General features: G+C 38.5%; 2 protein-coding genes across 15 annotated transcripts in view; both read left to right on the top strand.

Moving 5' to 3' along the window:
* The window catches only part of PLAG1 (PLAG1 zinc finger), a 38,386-nt gene extending 27,206 nt beyond the window's left edge, over positions 1–11,180 (top strand). For all 14 annotated transcript variants that reach the window (XM_060277792.1, XM_060277800.1, XM_060277793.1 and 11 more), the window contains one exon: positions 521–11,180. In XM_060277792.1, coding sequence (XP_060133775.1) covers positions 521–1,784 — 1,264 coding nt within the window. In that variant the 3' untranslated portion in view covers positions 1,785–11,180. The remainder of the gene's footprint in view (positions 1–520) is intronic.
* Positions 11,181–13,901: 2,721 nt separating this feature from the next.
* On the top strand, positions 13,902–14,927 carry MOS (MOS proto-oncogene, serine/threonine kinase). The gene has a single exon (XM_035126171.2). The coding sequence runs from the start codon at positions 13,902–13,904 to the stop codon at positions 14,925–14,927; it is 1,026 nt and encodes a 341-aa protein (XP_034982062.1).
* The last annotated feature ends 1,065 nt before the right edge of the window (positions 14,928–15,992 follow it).

Here is a 15,992-nt window from a genome sequence, read left to right on the forward strand (position 1 = left end):
TTATTTTTCAGATTATATTATCATTTGTTGGCCATTTTAAGCTTTGTAAAAGTATATATCTGTGTACACTTCAGCTGATTTGCAGGGAGGAAATGTTAGTTAATTTAGACATCAGATTGTAGAAGTACAGTATAAACTATAGTGCATAGTTTTACAAGCTAATATCTTTCAGTCTTTGTGTGTGTTTTCAAAGAGGAGTTTAGAGCTTTTTTCAGTTGTATAAACATGTTGCAAATAAGTGTATGGATTGAGCATTTTTGCTATGGGCATAATTGAAATATTCATATATAATGAAATACATTATTAAAATAACTTAAACATCAAACTAAAATGTCAATTGAAATGAAATTGCTTGTAATGTGTGATTTGGTATATTTAAGTATGACATTTAATGTCTATAGTGACATGGCTTCTGCAAAATATTTGTTTGAAAAAAATAGTTTAGTATTTAGCTGCCATAAATGAACATGTGTACTTTTTGATCAAAATAATTACTTACAGAATATATCTGTGTTTCAAGGCATATGGCTACTCATTCTCCTGAGAAAACCCACAAGTGTAATTATTGTGAGAAAATGTTTCATCGAAAAGATCACCTAAAGAATCACCTACATACACATAATCCCAATAAAGAGGCCTTTAAGTGTGAAGAATGTGGAAAGAACTACAACACGAAGCTTGGGTTTAAGCGTCACCTGGCTTTGCATGCTGCAACAAGTGGTGACCTCACCTGTAAAGTATGTTTGCAGACATTTGAAAGCACAGGGGTGTTGCTGGAGCACCTAAAAACTCATGCAGGCAAATCATCAGGTGGAGTGAAGGAGAAAAAGCACCAGTGTGAACATTGTGATCGTCGGTTTTACACCCGAAAGGATGTCCGAAGACACATGGTAGTGCACACTGGAAGAAAGGACTTCCTCTGTCAGTATTGCGCACAGAGATTTGGCCGGAAGGATCACCTAACACGGCATATGAAGAAAAGTCACAACCAAGAACTTCTGAAGGTCAAAACGGAGCCAATGGATCTACTAGACCCATTTACTTGCAATGTTTCTGTGCCTATAAAGGACGAGTTACTTCCAGTGATGTCTTTATCTTCCAGTGAACTGACATCAAAGCCATTTACAAACACTTTGCAATTAAATCTCTACAATACTCAGATTCAGTCCATGCAGAGCTCAACATCTGCACACCAAATGGTTGCCACATCATTACCTTTAGGAATGCCTTGTCCAATAGATATGGAATCTGTCCATCCTTCTCACCAGCTCTCTTTAAAATATCCACTCAGTTCTACCTCATATACAGTTTCTATGACTGATAAAGAGCAGCCATTGAAAGGGGAAATTGAAAGTTACTTAATGGAACTGCAAAGTGGTATGCCTTCTTCATCCCAAGATTCTCAAGCATCTTCATCTAAATTAGGGTTGGATCCTCAAGTAGGGCCACTAGATGATGGATCTGGGGATGTTTCCCTTTCGAAAAGTTCAGTTTCTATTAGTGAACCTCTAAGCACCCCATCACTGGACTTCTCTCAGTTATTCAATTTTATACCAGTAAATGGACCTCCTTTTAATCCTTCTGTTTCTGTAGGAAATCTTGGAATGAGTTACACGCAAGAGGAAGCACATTCATCTATGACGCAGCTTCCTCAACAGGCACAAGATCCACATGACCCTGGTAATGGTATAGGTCTTGGGTCTTTGCATTCATTATCAGCAGCTTTCACAAGCAGTTTAAACACAACCACAACATTACCACGTTTTCATCAAGCTTTCCAATAGGGTGAAAAATTGCCTTGTGACAAGTTTATTTGTAGAAATGCCTTAGATTACTTTTATTAATGTAGTGCCTACTACGTTATTTGTAAATCTACTTTTGTACAGTACCAATCTCATTAAGCCAGTATGAAATTCAAATTAACTTTTAAAATATTTTGAATGTGTTCATTCACAGTTGTTTACTGTTTTTTTAAATCTCTATTCTCACTGCCAACAGACCCACACTTAAAAAAGGAAAAGGAAACCATTCCCACTAAAAGTTATGTATCCCTTGTTTAAAGTTTCATTAAGATCTGATAATTCACTTTGTCAATGGAATTGTGGCTATTTTGATACTTTCAAGACTAGGAACAAAACATTACTGTTAATACAACTAAGTTTGTGAAAAATTCAGAATATTTTTGCCTTGTTCATGAACTGAAAATCATGATTTATAAATAAGGAAATGTGTTACTCTTGTTTGAAAAAGTTTTTATGTGTAGTCTTCTTCAAAGGTCTGAAGGACCTACCACTTACGCTTAAATAACTTCACAAGAATAGAGAGGAAGAAACCTCTCACTTAAGTGCAATCTCAAAGTATTATAATTTGGTAAGAAAGTTATGCCTGATTGGGAAGTTTTAAAAGAGACAAAATGTAAGAGCTGACCTTCAAATAAAAATATTGGGTGTATTCAACTAAGTTTTTGCTCAGAGTAGACTCTTTGAAATTATAGAAATTATAGTTAGGTCTATTAGTTTCAGTAGGACTATTTTGAGTCAAATATGGTTGAATACTACTCACTGGGTATCCAATGAGTATCCAAAGTATCCAATGCTTTCTGCTCACTGATGAAAGGAATCCATCAGCAGAATGGAGGAGGGAGGCATCTTGTGGGGGAGGAAGTGAAAGGAGAATGTTAGCCGCTTTGAGACTCCTTCGGGTAGTGATAAAGCGGGATATCAAATCCAAACTCTTCCTCTGTGACAGTTTCCCCTCTCCCCTGAACTCCCCTGCACCCCCACCCCACCCCCATCTGTGCCAGACCCTCCGGACCAGATTTACAGTAACCATTGTGGGCAGTAGAAGGAGGAATTGCTAACAAGTGCCTTCTTCCAGTTCTGCTGACTAATTCCTTCAGTAAATAAGCAGAAAGTATCAAATAAAATCCATTTTAATGTTACCTTTTCCATAATCTTTTTTAGCAGTCTCATCAGAAAGATAGGGTGAAGTCGAGACAGAAAGTTTTTTTATATGATGTCGATTTGATGTTTAGTTTGCAGTCAAAAAATGAATGTAAACTGGCAAATACATGTTTCCATATTATCATTGGAGCGGATCTCTTGAGTTGTATTTCATGGTGTGTAATGTCACCCTAAGTAACAACGCAGATGGTAATCACACTTACCACGCCTGGGTATTTGGCAAGTGATTTTTCTCACTGCCAATAATTAATAACAGGACTCTTAGGAGTGAAGTAAAAGCATATTGCTTATGCCACTTTTACCTAATATAAAAGGGTGTCTGGGAAAACTAACAACAAAATGGCTACTCATGCTGTATATCAAATTGCTGTTCCTTTTCAAAATGCCCTCTTATATTCCCTACCCCAATAACCAAAAGAGGGGGAAACTGTGATATATAAATGCAAAATGTAGTTTTGCTGTGACTTGGTAACATTCTATTCCTTGGCATAATTATCTCCAATTATTTGTGTAAATGAATACAAGGTTTTAAGTGGTTGACCTTAATATACTTCACAGAAACAAAAGTTGCTCCCATTAAGGAGCTTTGGCTCCCAATATTTGTATCATTAGTTCCTACTTTTTTATCGTAGGAACAATATGCAGGTGTGATTTTACTATTTTATACTGATGTATTTAAATTTTATTACTGAATGGTAACTTTTTATAAATGTTTATGTTCCAAAGGCATTAAAAAGGGGTGTATTAATAAGGAAAATACAGTTTCAAAATTCTGCAAGCTGCTCCAATATGCTGGGAGAAGACTTTCTCAAAGTAGACTTTAGCTCTGCTGCATGATTGCTTCCTTTAGTTTCTATGAAACAGGTTGCTTAAATACAGCTTTAGTGGAATGACTTGTTCAATATTGCTTTCCAGCCTTTTAGCACCATCATTTTAAGGGAGGGGAGAGGAGCACATCAGAAGAAAATTGGAAACATTACAAACTTACTTTGTGTCCAAATGACAAAGCAAATAGAAAATTGTTTAATTGTGATTATGATTAGTAGTAGTAGTAGAAAGGACGGAATTACTATCTCTTGAAAGGAGTCATGTCCTATGAGAAAAGTATACCTCCTTCCATGATGTTTCGGTAGATGTTGGAGCAATTCAACACCTTTCAGAATCGGTACCTGAGGGACTGGCCTTCTCTGTCCCATTTTTTTCACACACTCAGTAGTTTTTTGTGTTAATGGGGAAACACCAGCAGGTGACTATTTGAAAAAGCTGTTCACCCATTTCAGAAGTGAGTCGAACTAGTTTTAACCTTTCATTTTCTAATAGAGCCTTACCACTACATTGCTTATGGTGTTTGACAGGGGTGGTATGTACAAAGCATGTCATGACAATATTATCTGTTTTCAGTGTTAGTTGCTGGTTAACTTGGTTTTTTAAAAAATTTTTTTAAAAAAACTAGTTTTTCCAGTACTCCTTAATACATATGAAGGCTCCATGTTGTTACGGCAGTTCCCTCAGGTTGTAAAATGGGATTAATTAGAGACACAGGTGCACTTCAAGTTATAGTAGTAGGGACCTCTGACAAGATATTGAACCTCATTCAGTTCGTATTTCAGCAGATGGCTACACCTTGTGTTTCTGTCACTGAAGTAAGGTGTAGGAGTATATGGAAGCAGAATGACAGCGTAGGCAATATTTACACATTAGTGCTTTATGACTATCATTTAGGCAAAGTCATTATTGGCAACTTAAAACTGTCAATGTTAAAGCCTATTTTGTAGTTACCAGGTTAATTCTTAAGGGTGGGGTGTGGTGTGTGCTGGCTGATCATGCACCACACTTTGTGCAACTTCTAAACTTCTGCTATGGATTAAAAAAAATATTATATATATATATATAATTTGCTTGTGTTTATTAGTAGTGAATTGTGGAATAGAGTGATTTATTCATTTGGCAGTAGAGGTTTTCAAAAACCATATACTGACTAAAAACATGAGCCAGACCTGATTGCTTTATTAAGCTAATAATGAATGTTAAGAGTACATATTTTCAGGATTTTTGCCTAGTGAGCTCTATGTATTGTAGGCTGTTTCTCTTGTTGTTTTTTAACTAAAGCTCGATCAACTTCTGTGTTACACATAATACAAGATATAGCACTTTCAAAAAAAAGAAAAAAAACCTAAATCTTATAAAAGAGAATTTCTTACAGGTTATGCTTTCTATTATTAAAAAAAACTTTTATTATAATTTTTCAAGTGCCATTAGATGACATATGTGGGCCTTTTGGTATAATGCTTTGGGTACAGAATGGTAAACATTGTAACTTTTAACAGGTACATCTTAAAAGTGTTTTTGTATCAATTTGCTATATTGCACAAAACCAGTGTGTCTTTTTAAAGGGTTTTTACAGTGGATTCCTAGGTTTACATGTTTCTACTGCAGTCTTCTACTGCCATTTCATACCAGTCCAAAAATTGAATAGTCAACAATAGTTAAGTGTATACTCTGAAATCTTAGAGGTTGCAGTCATGTGCCCACTAATGCTAAGTAAGTCCCATACATTTCAGTGGGAATTACATGTGTGAAATTAGGCACAGGAGCACAGTCTTATAGCTCAATACTATGTGTATTTTACTCGGAAGACCCACTGAATTCAATGGAATTTACTTCCAAGTAAGTGCATGTAGGACTGTAACCCTCAGAACATTTAAGATGCAGTATTTGAAAGATTTTCCCTACCATAGCTATGCTGCTGCTGGAATTCAACATAGGGTTGGTCCTGTGCCTTTTAGTATAAAGAGAAGACTTAAGCTCTTAATTATTTGTCTCATACACTGGTTTAGCAGCTTAAAATAACGTGCCTCTTAGTAATAAAATCTATACATTGTTTGCTATGAAGTATGCCATGTAGGTTCAGCTGCCTATTTGCATTCTGTCATATTACAATGAAAACAGCCACTTATTTGATACTATAGAGGAAGACAATTTAAAGTGATGTCACAGTAATAAAAAAGAGTGTTGATAGTCCTCTTCAAGGGGTGGTCATGTGCTGGAAGGCCATGGTTTTTTTTTTGTAAGTATTTAACCCTAAAGTTGACACAGAACTATTGCTAACTGCATGCAAACACTTTTCAGTATAAGCTTCAGTGGTACAGTTGAACCAGAATGAATGTTTATTTTCTCAGAAACACTCATGCAAATATATTATAGTGGATCATGCTGCTAATATAACTTGGGATACAACTCCTCTCATGGTGCTACAGACCTCCCTGTCTCATTCAGACTGATGTATTTTTATCCATAGAGAAAGGCCTATACTAGATTTATAGATGTATGATATATTTTTATACTGTGACTTAATTTGTCATTAATGAATTTTGTACACCACCATGTATTCATATGCACTTGCAAAAGGAGAAACTTGGACATGTAAATTTGTACACAAATGAACCTATTCTCAAAACTAGAAGATGATAGATGAAATGGGGGGCTTTTGATATGGTGTGAAGTGAAGAACATACTTGTTTTTAAGAGCCCTTTGAATATTAACAAACTGGCGGGAAATATAAAAAGAATGACACCTGAACCTGACTTGGATTGCTGAAACTTATATTTTTAGATAGTGAGAAATGTTTGGACTTGTGTGCTAAAATGTTTAATGATACAGATTTTGAGTCAAAATAGAAAAATGCATTCCAGACTGAATTTGTGTATTTCATTTAAAATTACTATCCTGTGATATGGGAAATTGAGTTGCTTATCATGTATATTTACTTTAAAATGTATTCACAAACTACTGTTGTATTTGTATAAAATATAGACAAAAGATTGCATATATATTTTTGTGTATAAGCTCTGTAAAATAGCTATCACATTATGAAGCTGCAGCAGAAATTCATTTTAGACATTCATATCCAAAGAAACAGACTATTTATTGTCCACATACCCTGATAAAAATATAACTTGCTGCTATTAAACAATAGTGCTGCAGCTTCTTGTGGCCTACAGTGTTATGTTTGCTGTACAAAAATATGTGAACTCCACAAAATATCAATAAAACAGAATGGTTTTAGTTATGTACAAAATATGCCTGGAATTAAGTATGGTGTGTGTGTGTGTGTGTGATTATGCAAAAGGCTGTGAACTTAATATTAATGTATTCCAACAACCTTTCTGATTTGCAGATAGTAAATTGACAGCTAATGGAAGATTGTGGGTGCCCTCAGTTCAAAATTTGGTTATACATATTACAAGTCTCAAAAATGTCTTTAGCAAAGTGGTGACATCATTCCAAACTTGGGCAGTATCAAGATTTTAATGTGGAGCTGACAGGTTTATCTGAACCATTTTCACCATTTTTTACAGGTAGGTACCGTAGCTGTGTTGGTCTGACGCAGTCAAAATAAAAATAAAAAATCCTTCCAGTAGCACCTTAGAGACCAACTAAGTTTGTCATAGGTATCCATTTTTTTAGTATGAGTGACTAAACTGTGGCCCTCTCAGATGTTGTTAGACAATTTCCATAATCCCTGACCATTGGCCTTGGTGACTGAGGCTGATGAGAATTGAGTCCAAAAAATCTGGAGGGTTGCAAGTTAGTCACCCATGCTTTATAGCATTAGACTTATGCTACAAAACCTTACCGTTTTTAATATATATTATGAATCATTTTATAGCAATGGAACTATGCTGTGCATAGTAATCTTCAAAGCCGTAGCAGTGGTGTGGCTCATAGGTTTCCTTGGGTGACAAGAGTCACAGCTGCCGTCCTCTCTTTCCTGAGTGCATTGCCACAAATGCTTCCTAATTACAGGGTTTTTTTCTATACAGGGCTTACAGATACTTACTCTTGCAGTTAGTAAGCGTGGGACAACAGTTAACATTTAGGCCTGTCTACCTTCTTTTTGCTGATAGCACTGCAAGATAACCAACACAAAGGACCAACATCCATCTGGTGTGCTGAATGAGGAAACCCAGCAAAGTTCATTACAAAGTTCCTTGTAATGCTTGGTACCATTTCTCAACTTTGCTTTCCTTATCACTGGAATAAATATGCCACTGCCTCCTAGCAGAAACACCAGTAGTCACCATTTGCGGTAGCCTACTGCATTTCTCCAACTAACTATCACAGATACTGTTCATGTTGGCTTACAACATTTTAACTCCCTATAGAAAGCATGGACTTTTTGAATTGAAGTCATACTGACTTTCTCCTTGCAAAGATTATGGTAGAACACCCACTCAGTAACATAATGTGGTACTAAGCCAGGTCTGCCAAGTCTTGCTGTGTAACTTACTTTCTACACTCATATAGCCATGCATTATACAGGAAAAGAAGAAGTGGTAGATTAGCTGCCCTTCAGCTGCTGATCATCTCATTTTAAGAAACAGTTCCCCAGGACACAGCGTGAAAACCATTTGCCCTAATCTGTTAATGTCTGCTAAAGCTACATGCTGAAGATATGGGGAAGATTGGAGCTTAGTAGTACAACACATACTCCGTATGCAGAAGGTCCCATATTCAGTTCCTGGCATCTTCGGATGGAGTGAAAGAGAGCTACTGCCAATGAGTATAGAAAATGTTGAGCCAGATGGACCAATGGTCTGACGTGGTAAATGGCAATTTATGTTGACAAATGGCTATAACAATCCTTAAAAGATCAGTTTCGCAGGTCAAACTGGAAAGGTGAGTGGGGCTGTCCACCTGTTCATCACATGACACCAGATGATTGGCAGGTGGGCACCACAGCCCACCATTCAAAATCCCTTGCAAGGGCTTTCTAAGTGCTCAAAAGCTGCTAGATGTTTGGGAACCTGCAGCAGTTTCAAAGCCCTTTTGCTGTTTGCAAATGACTTTAAGACAGGTTTTAATAGACAGTGTAAACTATATTGTATTTTACCATAGCAAGTGTTTAATATAGCACTTATAAACTTTGTTCTCTTTCGTTTTTGTTTCGGTGGTTCTCACATCACCTGTTCTACAGAGCAGCCCATTTAAAAGATTTCTGAATACAACCTCAAAACTACCCAATGCTTGGATGTAACCATATTGAAATGGGGTGGGGAGTAGAAAGGGAATCCAAACTAAGCCTGAACATTATTGTCTGGAGTCACAAACTTCTCAATGGCATTATTTACAAATCTAAAGTTGTGGGGTTTGAGAGAATGAAAGACCACTTTGGAGAGCTGTTTTCTTTCATATTGCACTGGAGTTAGAAGAAGATAGGAAATCACAGAAGAGTCCTGTGATATCTCACTATCTTCAAATCCCACCGTAGTATTGAAGACCCTCTACTAAATCCCCAATACACTGAGCAAGGTAGAGAGTGAGATGTTTTTGTACTGAGCATGGGGCATAGAGAGACAGAGAAGCCATCAGTCTTCGTGTCTGTGCTTATCGTTCCTAGAATACAAATTTATGCATGATTTTTAAATGCCATATGAAAAGAGTACTAAAATACTGGGGAATCGTATAGTTCTTCTGTTGATTTCATCAATCGGTTTCATCAAAAATTCAAGCCAGACAAAATACAAGGTTGCCCCCTTGTGTAGATACATTGTATCAGTCTTTTTTGTTAACATTACTAAGCACGCAATAAGACGTCTTACAGTGACTTGCTCAATATCATTTTTTAACTAACAATGCTTTCAGCGTGCTACATATTATCTGTATAGGCCACATTTTTTCCAGTAACTTAAGCTTATTCATAATAAGTCCAAATTAGTTAATGTCACTTTTTGTATAAAGTGTTACTTCCTAACATTTTTATCCGTTCCCATATTTGACATCTGAACTCATAGCTACTTTCTAACACATTTTCTGCCACTAAAAAGTGAAATTAAATGTAACTATATAATTTCTCCTAGCTAACTTTTGACTATGACAGCAATATCTCAGAAGACTCAGGAAGCAAATATCCAATCTCATTATATACAATGTATATTATGAACAACATTTTAATACTACCCATTAAATAAGTTCTCTGGTGCACAGAAAAAAGCATATATAATTATAAAAGCATCAGAATTAAACCAGAAACAAAGAGCACATGCTTGTTTTTAACTGGAACAACTGGAAAATAAAACCTGGAACTGAAAAGGTCTGGTGAGCCTTTCTGGGGAGAGCATTCCACAACTCAGGTATCCCTGCAAAAATATATGCTGCTTACTAGCCACTCATTTTGCCTTATTGGGGGCTCATCTTGCTCTATAGGCCGAGGGAGCCGGTGTTTGTTCGCAGAACAGCTTCCGGGTCATGTGGCCAGCATGACTAAGCCGCTTCTGGCGAACCAGCGCAGTGCACGGAAATGCCGTTTACCTTCCCGCCAGAGTGGTACCTATTTATCTACTTGCACTCTAACGTGCTTTCGAACTGCTAGGTGGGCAGGAGCAGGGACTGAACAACGGGAGCTCACCCCATCACAAGGATTTGAACTGCTGACCTTCCGATCAGCAAGCCCTAGGCTCTGTAGCTGGAAAGGGGAGAGGTGGGTTTCAGCAGCATAGTGCGGGCACCCAAACCCCAGTACTTTAAGTATTAAGCCCAGTACAGTGGTACCTCTACTTATGAATTCAATGCGTTCCGAATGCACATTTGTAAGTCGAAAAAAATTGTAAACTGCATCAAAGATGGCGGTCGGAGCTCCATTCGTTAGCAGAAACATTCGTAAGTAGAGTTATTCTTAAGTAGAGGTACCACTGTAGTCTTAATTTCATATGCCCATAGAGAAAGAATGGTGGAGAAAGAGAGAAAAATGGGGCAATGCACAGAAAAAGGACCTGATCAGAAGTGTGGTGTCATTTCCAGGTAAGGCAGCCTCCTTTATACAATTCAAAAAGGAAGGTTTTGATGCCGCAAAATACTAATTTGTGTGTACATTTCTAATATGCATGCATTTTGCTTACCATACATATATAAGGTGGCTGAAGAGATTCAGGTGTATTATCCCACAGCCAGGTTGGATTTTTGTTTACTCCGCTTATTTCAAAGGAACTCACAACTAAGTGCACACAGGACTGCAGCATCCTTACAAGAACCCTGTAAGATAGGTCAGCTCTGTTATCCTATACTGAGAGGTGTAAGGGAAGAAGGGTGACACTGAGGAAATGTGACTCACCCAAGACCGCATATTGCAGAAGTAAGAATGACCTAAAGACTTCACGGCATACAACTCACACGCTTAGCTACTACACAGATGAGCTCTGGTAACAGAATAACAATGCTGTGCAACACTATGGGAGATGTACTGAAATTGCATATTGTCTTTAAAATGCTGCAATTTTTTGACTAATTTTTCCACACATTTCTCTAGCTCCAATTCTGCTTTGGCCCTAGAGAAGCCTCGTGTGATAAAGAAAAAAATAAAGCAAAACAAATTGTTACTTAGCAAAGTTGAAAGCAATTTGAAAAGTACAATACAAACAACATCTTGTCATTTCAAAAGTAACATCAGATACTGAAACTTACATTCACCTATAAAGACCAGGCATTTAGTTACGCCTGTGTCATATCACACACAAGTTTAACTTGTGCTCATGCTCATCTGAAAGTCCCATGTAAGCATATTGAATATACACAGCTTTGATTAGTAGCAGCTGATCTATAACATCGCAAAATGACAGCTAACTTGTGTCATCATCATCTCACAATTATATTTGTTGCTCATGGTGTGGTGAAATCTGCATGGAGCATCACTTTGTGAAAGGGCCCAATATAAATGCACTTCCTTTGCATTATCTGATTGATAATGAATTATGTGTGGCATTCCATAGCCTCTCATTCTGATATAATTGCAAGCAATTGCTGAAAAGGAGGAAAATACTTTCAGTAAAGCAGCTTAAGGAAATGAAAACTTTTAAAGAATGGGGGGGGGGAGGTTTGAAAAATGAGGGCTCCTTATAGGAATAAATCTTAACAAGTTCATAGTAATACTATGGCAAGTTTAAAAAACTAATCTAAGAAGCCTCTTTCTAGGGCAAATGACTTAATCTAATCCTGAATACACTTACAAACAGAAGATCAGCCCTACTGGATCACGCCGAAGACCCATCTTGTGTGTCTCCCAATGTAGCACAATGGGAGACAACTAGAGCGCAGGTGGCGGAAAACTCACTCCAAAGCTGACCAAATGCTTATTAAGTCACAGAATGCTGCCTGGAGAATGCTGCAGTGGAGGTGACAAAAGAGAATTACTTTGCCGTCTCCATTGCATCCTCAAAGAGCTGTCTGGCAGAGTTGTTTTGGATAGTCCAAAGGCTGCTCATTACCAGAAGTGGTAGACCTCTGGAGCCCTCAGCGGCATGCTCTGATCACAGCATTTTTTCACAGCACTTTGAGGATAAAGTAACTTGGGTGCCTTGGGTGTCACTGTCATTGCAATTCCACCTGAGATGTCATATATAGTGCCTTCCCATGCTTTGTGGGATCAATTTCAATTTACGTGGCCCAATGTTTTGGACAATACTCTTACAAATATGCAATCTGTTTCTTGCTCTCATGAACCATGCAACCAGGCTGTGGTGAATGCATCTTTATGTGATGGAGTGATGCCTGCTTCTCTTAAACAAGCAGCAGTGTGTTCACTCCTTAAGAAGCCCACTCCGGTTCCTATAATTTATAATAACTACCACCACTGCAATTAGGGACCCAGGTGGCGCTGTGGGTTAAACCACAGAGTCTAGGCTAGGGCTTGCTGATCAGAAGGTCGGTGGTTCGAATCCCTGCAACGGGGTGAGCTCCCGTTGTTTGGTCCCAGCTCCTGCCCACCTAGCAGTTCGAAAGCACATCAAAGTGCAAGTAGGTAAATAGGTACCACTCTGGCGGGAAGGTAAACGGCGTTTCCGTACGCTGCTCTGGTTCGGCAGAAGCAGCTTTGTCGTGCTGGCCACATGACCCGGAAGCTGTCTGCGGACAAACGCCGGCTCCCTCAGCCTATAGAGCGAGATGAGCGCTGCAACCCCAGAGTCGGACACGACTGGACCTGATGGTCAGGGGCCCCTTTACCTTTACCACCACTGCAATTGCCTCATTTGGGGGGTAAGGTGGTGGAGAAAGTAATGGCTGAGCAGTTACAGAAGTTCCTGGGGGATACAGATTATTTAGATCCACCTCAATCTGGGTTCAGGCACAATTTTGGGACTGAATCAACCTTGATTGCTACTGGATGCCAGTTGCTGGAAACCACAGGTGAGCAGAGTGTTGTTGCACTCATTTCTGGCTTGCTGGCATCTGGTTGGCCACTGGGAGAACAGGATGCTAGATTAGATGGGCCATTAGCTGATTCAGCAGGCTCTTAGGTTTTTTGCTCAGAGCCATATAGCTTCACAAGGTTGCAACTTTTCTCTGAGAAAGCCCTTCTGTCTTTAATGTGCTGAACAATGGGCAGAAATTTAAATTATGACTCTTCCTGGCATCAAGAGTACAGTGCCTGTTGAATTTCTACCTGTCATTCAGTTGTTAAATTCCACCAGAGGTCACTCTATTTAGCTACAGCCTTCAAATGCAATACACAGGACCAGGACAGCATAAGAACCTAATGTAAGATCCAAATTAAATATTTCTAGCAAGTGTACTTAGGAATAAGCCTTTCATGATTTCCGTGAATGGAAGGCTTGTCACTAAGATCACTTAGTAGGAATAATTTGTACTGAACTCAGTGAGACTTACTGCTAAGTAAACATGTTTAGGATGTTTAGCATTGTGCTGTAAGTATGTTTAGGATTAGGACTGCAATATAAATTCCCTTTACAGGCTAAAGTTACTAGAGTAATTATTAAAATTGGAATCATCTGAAACTGATTGGAGTTTGTCATGTGAGATTAAAAGCAGCTATTTATGAGAAGGAAACATGAACTTGGAAGCAAAAAGAGAACAAAGTCAAGAAAACCTACTTAATCCTGTCTCTTGGAAGAAACTGTGTTGCCTAACCTTCTTTTGAAATAATTATGCCATCCCCTCTTCCACATAGTCGTCTTCTCCATCTGGAATTTTCTCCATCTGTGGAAACACGACCCTGTAGTAGTCCCTTGGTGTTTCCTGCCAAACGTGAAAAGCTCTTGTTGGGGGAAGGTCCGTTGCATAGGGCTCGTCGGCTACCCTCTCGTGTAGCTTGGTGTTCTATAGACTGGGATCAGTTGTGCCTGCTGCACCCCCTAGGCTCTGGTGGCTTTGGTTCTGTCTACAAGGCTACGTACCATGGAGCTACAGTGGCTGTAAAGCAGGTAAAAAAATGCAGTAAGAACCGTTTGGCATCACGGCAGAGCTTCTGGGCAGAACTAAATGCAGCACGCCTTGATCACAAAAATGTGGTGCGTATAGTAGCTGCTAGCACATGTGCCCCTGGCAATCAGGATAGTTTGGGCACCATAATAATGGAATATGTAGGAAATAGCACTCTGGACCATGTTATCTATGGGACTGGCTGTATAACAGCTAAAAGGAAAGATGATCAGCTGAGTATAGCTGAGTGCCTGGGCTACTCCTGTGACATTATTGCAGGCTTAGTGTTTCTCCATTCACATTTGATTGTGCATCTGGATTTGAAACCTGCCAACATATTCATCACTGAACACAATGTTTGCAAGATTGGAGACTTTGGATGTTCCCAAAAGCTACAGAACGCTGCATCAGACCCACAACTTTGTCAACAAGGGGGAACATACACCCACCGTGCTCCTGAACTCCTTAAAGGTGAGAGAGTCAACCCCAAGGCAGACATCTACTCTTTTGCCATCACCCTCTGGCAAATGGTTACACAGCAAGAGCCTTATTCGGGTGAGCGCCAGTATATACTCTACTCTGTTGTAGCTTATAACCTGCGCCCTTCTCTGACTGCAGCTGTGTTTAGAGACTCAACAACTGGCCAAAGGCTTGAAACTATAATTGGAAGCTGTTGGAGAGCTGATGTAGCAGAGCGTCCTAGTGCAGAACTTCTCCTTCACAATCTTCAGTCCCTGTCTCTAATAGTATAAAAAAAACCTTGTCTTGTTCCTCTTCATTTTTATTGTTGATCATCTCTTGCTCAGTTTGTGTATCTTATTGCTCTGACCCTTCTCTGCATGCAAAAGAAGTTTAAATATATATATGTTGCTGGTGGTCAATTTTCTATAAATAAAGTTCATTACAGGAAATTTGTAAGAAGGTTTGATGGTGTTCAGAGAATGCTATTAGCTGTATTCAGTTTATTATTTTGTCCTAAGCATCTGCATAGGTTAAATATGCCCAAAATCTGAGGCTTGGTTGCTATCCTAGGCACACTTTGGTGGGAATTGGGTCCATTGCAGATAATGGAGCTTCCTAATAGGAATGCATACCAAGAAAAATGTAACAATTGTCATACTGCCAGTGTCATATTAAACTAGTATTGCACAAAGGGGGGGGGATAACAGTGTGAATGTTATTTTATTCTCTTTGAAAATGGTGGTATATCTGTGTGCATTGAGCTACAAATAAGTTATATAATTTCTTTCCTTGTTTTAAATATTTGCTAAGCCAAAGTGACATGATTTAAATGGTCAAAACAGGCTTACAAACAAGGTACTGTATCAGTATGTGTAAAATATCCATGCATTTTGGGGGGAACTGATAAACATTATGAATAATAGATTGGCTTGCTATTTTGTCTCCAGTTCAGATAAACCATCCAGCTGTCCCTAACCAGGTGGTGCAGTTTATGAAAATACTTTCTTAACTGTACATAGATAGCAAAAGGCTTGACAAAACAGAGACTGATCCTTGATGGACAAATACAACTGCAGTTCACAAGCAGTCATTTATAGGCAATAAATGTAAGAGTATATTGTTTAACTATCTAGTGATTGCTTTTAAAGTGTGGCCAGACACAATAGAGAACAGGGCCATGCACCTTTAATAGTAGTGTAGAAGTAGGAATTTCAGCAGGTGTAGCTTCTCATGAATCTAGCCACCCTAGAATGAATACTCAAGCATTATTCTAGAGTCAATACTCAAGCATTATTCTCCCAGATTAGTATTGTTTGGAAAGGAGAAAGAATGATATTGGATTGTTTGCATGCTTT

Source organism: Zootoca vivipara, chromosome 8, assembly GCF_963506605.1.
Source record: "Zootoca vivipara chromosome 8, rZooViv1.1, whole genome shotgun sequence".
Taxonomy (NCBI): domain Eukaryota; kingdom Metazoa; phylum Chordata; class Lepidosauria; order Squamata; family Lacertidae; genus Zootoca; species Zootoca vivipara.

What these genes read in the sequence shown, in the direction of transcription:
- MOS (XM_035126171.2), top strand. Translation starts at nt 13,902, where the DNA reads ATGCCATCCCCTCTTCCACATAGTCGTCTTCTCCATCTGGAATTTTCT.